At 37.5% G+C, this 7807-nt stretch overlaps 1 protein-coding gene across 1 annotated transcript in view; it reads right to left on the reverse strand.

The window, feature by feature from the left end:
- The window catches only part of ADAM28 (ADAM metallopeptidase domain 28), a gene marked incomplete at its 5' end in the record, with an annotated part of 109959 nt that overhangs the window by 40105 nt on the left and 62047 nt on the right, over nucleotides 1-7807 (reverse strand). The window contains 2 exons of the mRNA XM_006864444.1: nucleotides 853-1030; nucleotides 1909-2039. Coding sequence (XP_006864506.1) covers nucleotides 853-1030; nucleotides 1909-2039 — 309 coding nt within the window. The remainder of the gene's footprint in view (nucleotides 1-852; nucleotides 1031-1908; nucleotides 2040-7807) is intronic.

Consider the following 7807-nt stretch of genomic DNA (forward strand, 5'->3'; position numbering starts at 1 on the left):
ATGAGGCTTTCTACTCCCGTAAGGATTTACACCCTCGGAAACCCTGTACAGGGTCGCTATGGGTCGGAACCGACTCGACGGCACTTAACAACAACAATAGTCACTATGAAACGTGCTCTGGTAGCGTAGTGGTTACGAATCGGGCTGCTAACCTCAAGGTCAGCAGTTTGAAACTACTAGCTGTTCCGCAGGAGAAAGATGAGGCTTTCTGCTCCCGTAAAGATTTGCAGCCTCAGAAACCCTGTGCAGGGTCACTATGAGTCGGAACCAACACCACGGTACTTAACAACAACAACAACATAATCACTATGAAGGAGCTCTGGTAGCTTAGTGGTTTCGAATTGGGCTGCGAACCTCAAGGTCTGCAGTTCGAAACTACCAACTGTTCCATGGGAGAAGGGTAAGGCTTTCTGCTCCAGTAAAGATTTATAGCCACGGAAACCCTGTACAGGGTCACTATGAGTCGGAACCGACTCCACAGCACAAACCACCATAGTCACTATGAGTTATAATTTTCTTGGCGGCAATGGACTTGGTTTTGACATTAACCAAGGTGAAAATATTGTGGAACAGGGTTCTATGCTGACATATGTGCGGTCACCATGGATCAGAATCAACTTGACAGTAACTGGTCGGTGTGTTGGTTGGTTGATTGGTTGACTAGTTTACTGGTTATTAAGTAAGTCATGATTTGTTGTCAGAAGACTACCTGCACAAAAATTTACAAATGAAACTATCCAAAGCCACAAGAAACATTCACTTTTATACAGTGACAGACATTTTTGTGTAGTTTATCTTCTTAGCAATGTTCTGGAAACAAACTAGGTGATTTAATAAAGTTCTGGATAGTACCTCAGGAGTTCCACAATCGCAGTCCTCTCCTATTTCTACCAAATGGTTCCCACATATTGGAGTTGAGATGATATCTGTAGGTAGTGGAGCATTAGAGAGGCAATTTGATAATTTATCTTCAAAAAACTTATCATAGCTGACCCGGCTACAGGAGCTAAAGTCTGTGGGTATGTAGAAGCTGTGAAAACAAGAAAAGAGTAAAAGAAACTCAGTCGTGCTTAGAAAGTATGGAGCAATATAGTAGACATTCCATATGATTATACCCACGACCTGCCGAAATAACCAGACTCAGTCTATTAACCAAACTGCTAAATCATGAGCTCTTTTGTGTACCAGATTTAACTCAACTGGATAAACAGAAACACCTCCAACTTAATGAACAAATATGGCCCTATCGTGCAGTGTATTATTTAGGCTTCTGTTTCATTAAAAGAAAAATGTTTCTGACCTATCTATATTATCTATTAGGTTTCAGGTTATTTTGGTTGTGAAGTCATAAAAGTACTAGAATCATATCTATTTACATGCCTAAGGATTCACTTTTCTTTAGAACAATTCTGATAGAACCTTCTGAATTCTACAGATAAAAATGAGGTTTTATAATGCAGTAATATCTGGGGAAATAGTATAAATTATAACTAGTATGCAGCCATATTCCATTTTATCTAGTGGCATTTCATGGAGAGAGAATAACTTGAGGGGATTTGGAGAGCTGGATAGAAAAGAGAAAAATAATAATTAAACGAGCTGTGAGATAAAATTCCTTGGCAATTTTCCAAAATAAGATAAGAAGGAATATGTAAACTCTTTTCATCGACATTCCCTTCTCCTCTTATGAAAGGATATTTGCTTGTGTGTTTACTCCCAAACCCTGTCCGTATAACCACCCACTATGAATTCATTGAACTTTTGATAAATATTAATGATTTTCAAAACCTGTTCTTGTGTATTTAATAATTTAATAACAAGAATGTGCTTCTAAAGATGGTGTAAATAATAATAAAACCCAGAATGAAGCAAGACCAGGAAGAAATAGCATATTCTAGAAAGTCTCACCTTAGTGCTTTGTCCATCACACATATTGTAGAAGGGCACTTGCAAACATAGGAATCATGGAACATTCCTAAGTTATGGCCCATTTCATGAGCCATTGTCCCTGCAACTCTAAGCAAGTTGTCACTGTGATCCTAAAGATGAGAATGGGGAAACAGATGATCTGTTTTGCAAATGGAATTATCACTCAGGGTGTAAATATCTTTCATAATTAATATGTTCTGTTGTTATCTGAAATAGAGACACTGATCTTAGCTTTTGATTTTTCATCCTATCTATCCAATAATCATTTTTCTCTCATATGATGTAGCTTTCCCTTTGCTTGGGTGAGTGGTTTCCTAAAATAAGGTAATTTATTCTGAATTCTTCCCTAGAGAAATAATGGTAGACTGGCTTTAGCAATGATAATGATTACAAAGTATTTTTAACTAATCTATCTCTTCCTTGGTTTGGCTTTTAATTTCAAACCCAAAACCAAACCCACTACCATTGAGTAGATTCCAACTCATAGCAACCTTATATAGGGTTTCCCAGACTGTAAATCCTGTAAATGTTTATTGGAGTAGCCTGCATCATCTTTCTCCCTTGGAACTATCAGCCTTGTGGTTAGCAGTCCAGTGCTTATCTTACAGCACCACTAGGCCTAAAGTAATTTTTTAACAGCATTTTAATACCATTGCTACCTTTCTTAATTTTATTACTGTCAATGCTTTCTTAATTCTATTACAATCAATTCCTCACTTAGCAATAGCTCATCATCTAACATTTCACAATTAGGACAGTAGTAAAAAAACCTATCCAAATATTTTGTGCATTAACATTATACATCTGGTAGTAAAGAATGATAAGGTAACAGTAACACTGGACTCCTGGTGTGGTACTGTAGGACCAGCACTGAAATGTAAACCACAAGGTCAACAGTTCAAATCCACAAGCTGCTTCTTGGGAACCCTATACAGGGCCTCTATGAGTCAGAATTGACTAGACAGAATTTAACAACAACAAGAGGAGAAACACATGCTGTGTTGGTTACGAATATGGATCAACATGGTTGGGTCATGGTTCTCAGTTGTTTGACAGTTATATAAGTATGTGATTTAGAGTTATGTAATGCTGTACTCTGGAGTTATGTAAAGATACAATCTGGAGTTATGTAATGATGTAAGTGAATATTGATGGCATTGTAGGATAAGCACTGGACTGCTAACCACAAGGTTGGCAGTTCAAACCTACCAGCTAATCCGAGGGAGAAATTTGAGACTTTCTGCTCTAGAACAGATTTACACCTTGGAAACCATATATAGGGTTGCTGTGAATTGGAACTAAATCAATAACACCTAACACCAACAGAAACCACATAATTTGGTAATTATATAATAATATAGTAATTCTCCATTTTTTAGCTGATGTTGCCATCCTCTATTTTGCATAACACCAATTTCCACATAATGACCTGGTCTTTTGACCTTTACCATGTCAGTAAGAGAAGAATGTGTGTAGACATCATTCACTTACAGATTTGTCCCACAAAATGAAGTTCAGTGAATAGGGAACCTCATCACCAGAATTTTCTTTACTTCAAAGTAAAGGATAAAGAAGTAGTAGATTAAGTACTAATTAGTGGAAAAGATCTCTTGACTGATGCTTCCATGAATTGTTGATAGTTGATCCACTCAAGATATCAAGTCAAGAAATCTAGTTAAGGAATCAAACAATGTATTGCATTTGGCAAATCTGCTGCACAGACCTTTTTAAAGTGTTGAAGAGCAAAGATGTCAGCTTGAGGACTAAGGTGCGCCTAACCCAAGCCATGGTATTTTCAATAACCTCATATGTATGCGAAAGCTGGACAGCAAATAAGGAAGACTGTAGAAGAATTGAAGCCTTTGAGTTGTGGTGTTGGAGGAGAATATTGAAAGTGCCATGGGCTGCCAAAAGAACAAACAGATCCATTCTGGAAGAAGTGCAGCCAGAGTGCTCCTTGGAGGCCAAGATGGCCAAACTTCGTCTCTCATACTTTGGACATGTTTTCAGGAAGGACCAGTCACTGGAGAAAGATATCATGTTTGATAGGGTGGAGGGTCAGAGAAAAAGAGGAAGACCCCCAACGAGATGGATTGGCCAAGTGGCAGTATAAATGATCTCAAACATGGCAACAATAGTGAGGTTGGCCCAGGATCGGGCAGTATTTCGTTCTGTTGTGCATATGGTAGCTGTGAGTCAGTACCAACTCAATGGCACCTAACAACAACAACAATAACAACAAGTGGAAAAGACTGAAGGAAAAGAATAAAGAAGGAGACATGCTATTAAATGATATCGAATCAATTCCTATTCATAGCAACCCTGTGTAGTATGGTTTCCAAGGAATTATTAGTGGATTTGAACTGCTGACCTTGTGGATAGCAGTAACAGAAATTAAGAAACATGCAATCAAGATGTATTGATAACTACTGGTGATTGGAATGCCATGGTTGGAAACAAAGAGAAAGGATCAAAGGTTGGGAAATATGGCCTTGGTGATAGAAATGCTAATGAAGATAACTTGATAAAATTTTGCAAGATCAATGATTTATCATTTCAAATGTCTATTTTAAACAACATAAAATATGGCTATACATATAGACTTCACCAAATAGAATACACATAAATCAAATTGACTACATTTTGAAAGGAGAAGGTATAAAAGTTCCATATCACCAACCAAAACAAGGTCAGGGGCAGTCTGTGGAGCAGATAACCAATTGCTCATATGCAAGCTCAGGCTGAAGCTGAAGAAAATTAAACCAAGTCCATGAGATCCAAAATATGACCTTGAACAAATCCCATCTTAATTTAGAGATCATTTGAAGGACACATTCCATGCGTTAGACACTAAAGACTGAAGACCAGAAGAGTTGCGCGAGGACATCAATAACATCATACAGGAAGAAAGCCAAAGGTCATTAAGAAGATAAGAAACAAGGCAAAGAACAAAATGGATGTCAGAAGAGACTCTGATACTTGCTTTTCAGCATAGAGATGTTACAGAAAATAGAAGAAATAAGGAGATGAAAGAGCTGAATAGTAAATTTCAAAGGTCAGCTTGTGAAGACAAAATCAACTATTTTAACAAAATGTGCAAAGATCTGGAGCTAGAAAACCAAAAGGGAAGAACACACTCAGCATTTCTCAAGCTGAGGAAACTGAAGAAAAAATCCCAGCTTCGACTTGCAATTTGAAGGATTCTACGAACAAAATATATATAGAATGATGTAGAAAGCAGTGAAAGAAGATGGAATACAAAGAGTCACTGTACCAAAAAGAAATGGTCAATGTTTAACCATTTCAAGAGATATCATATCAAGAACCAACGATACTGAAGGAAAAAGTCTAAGGTGCATTAAAGGTATTGGCAAAGAACAAATAATCAGGAATACAAATTGAAATCTTTCAACAAACTGATGCAATGCCTGAGGCACTCACTCATCAATGCCAAGTCATTTGGAAGACAACTATCTGAGTAACTGACTCAGAGGTCCATATCTGTGACCATTGCAAAGATACATCGAAATCATAGAACAATATAATTACTATCACATGCAAGTAAAATTTTGCTAAAGATGATGCAAAAATGGCAGCAACCACACATTGACAGAGAACTTCAAGAGGTTTAAGCCAGATTCAGTAGAGGATGTGGAGCAAGGAATATCATGGCTGACATCCGATGGATTTTGGCTGAAAGGAGAGAACACCAGAAAGATATTTACCTGTGCTGTATTGACTATTCAAAAGTTTTTGATTCTGTGAATCATGACAAGTTATAGACAACATTGCAGAGAATGAGTATTCCAGAAAACTAAATTGTTTTCATGAGGAACATGTATATAGACCAAGAGGCAATTGTTCCAACAGAACAAGGGAACACCAAATGGTTTAAAATTAGAACAGTTATGAGTCAGGGTTATATTCTTTCAACATATTTATTCAACCTGTACAATGAACAAATTATCAGAGAAGCTGAGTTATATGAAGATTAGAAGAAAACTCATAAATAACATGCAAAAAGCAGTTGATACAACCTTGTTTGCTGAAAGCAAAGGAGACTTAAAATACTTACTGATGAAGATCAAAGACCACAGCCTTTGGTATGGGTTGCACCTCAATCTAAAGAAAACAAAAATCCTCACCAATTGACCAATAAGCAGCATCCATTTAAATGGAGAAATGAGTGAAATTATCAAAGACTTAATTTGCTTGGATCAACCATCACACTCATGGAAGAAAGCAGTAATGATATCAAATAACGTACAGCATTAGGCAAATTTGCTACACAAGATCTCTTTAAAGAATTGAAAAGAGCAAAGATGTCAGTTTCCAGATTGAGATGTGCCTGACCCAAGTCATTGTATTTTCATTAACCTCATGTGAATGTTAGACAATGAATAAAGAAGACAGTAGAAGATGATGCATTTGAGTTACGATGTTGGCAGAGAATATTAAAAGAACAAACCAATCTGTGTTAAAATATGTAGAGACAGAATGCTCCTTGGAAGGCAGGATAGTCAGACTTCATCTCTCAGACTTCATCATATTATCAGGAGTGACCTGTTCTTGAAGAAGGATATCATATTTGGTGTAATGCGGGGTCAGACAAAAAGAGGAAGACCCCCAAAGAGATAATTGGCACAGTTGTAGTCTGTGTATTCCCTGGATTAGTGCCCTCACATTTGTCCCTATTTTTTCATTGATGACCTTCATAATTTTGGGATTCACATTTAGGTCTTTAATCCATGTGGAGTTGGTTTTTGTATAAGGCATGGGGTAAAGGTCTTGTTCCAACCATTTGCACATTGCTTTCCAGTTCTGCCAGCAACATCTGTTAAAATGACTGTCCCATCCCCATGCGATATGTTTAGGTACTTTGTCAAAAATCAGTAATCTTATGTGGATGGGTTAATTTCTGGATTCTTGATTCTGTTCCATTGTACCAGTACCAGGCTGTTTTGAACACTGTAGCTGTGTAATAAATTTTGAAGTTGGGGAGTGAGAGGTGTCCAGCCTTATTCTTCTTCTTAAGCAGTGCTTTGCTTACCCTGAGTCTCTTCCTTTTCCATAAAAAGTTTGTAATTGTTTTTTCCATCTCTTTGAAGAATGTCAGTGTAATCTGGATTGGGATTGCATTATATGTGTAAATTGCTTTGGGCAGTATTGACATTTTCACAATGTTAAATCTTCCTATCCAGGAGCATGGTACATTCTTCCATTTTTGTAAGTCTCTTTTGGTTTCTTGTAGTAGTGTTTTGTTGTTTTCTTTGTATAGGTCCTATGTTTCTCTGGTTACATTTATTCCTAGATATTTCAACCTTTGGGCAGCTATTGTAAATGGTATTGCTTTCCTAATGTCTTTTTCAGGACTGTCATTTTTGACATAGAGGAATCCAACTGATTTTGTATGTTGATCTTATATCCTGCCACTTTGCTGAATCTTCCAATGAGGTCTAGTAGCTGTTTTACTGAGTCTTTGTGATTTTCTAGGTATAGCATCATCATATCATGTGCAAATAGAGAGAAATTTACTTCCTCTTTGCCAATCTGGATGCCTTGTCTTGCAGTATAGCTCTTGCTAAGACTTCCAGCACAATATTGAATAGGAATGGTGACAAAGAGCATACTTGTCTGGTTCCTGTTCACAGAGGGAAGGCTTTCAGTTTCTCTCCATTGAGAGTAATGTAGGCTGTTGATTTTGTATGTTGTTATTGTCAGATGCCATCGAGTTGGAACCGACTCATAGCGACCCTATGCACAGCAGAACGAAACAATGTCCGATCCTGGGCCAACCTCACTACCGCTGCCACACTGAGTCCATCAATGATGCCACCTGGCCAATCCATCTCGTTAGGGGTCTTCCTCTTTTTCTCTG

Source organism: Chrysochloris asiatica, unplaced genomic scaffold (assembly GCF_000296735.1).
Source record: "Chrysochloris asiatica unplaced genomic scaffold, ChrAsi1.0 scaffold00064, whole genome shotgun sequence".
Classification (NCBI taxonomy): Eukaryota; Metazoa; Chordata; class Mammalia; order Afrosoricida; family Chrysochloridae; genus Chrysochloris; species Chrysochloris asiatica.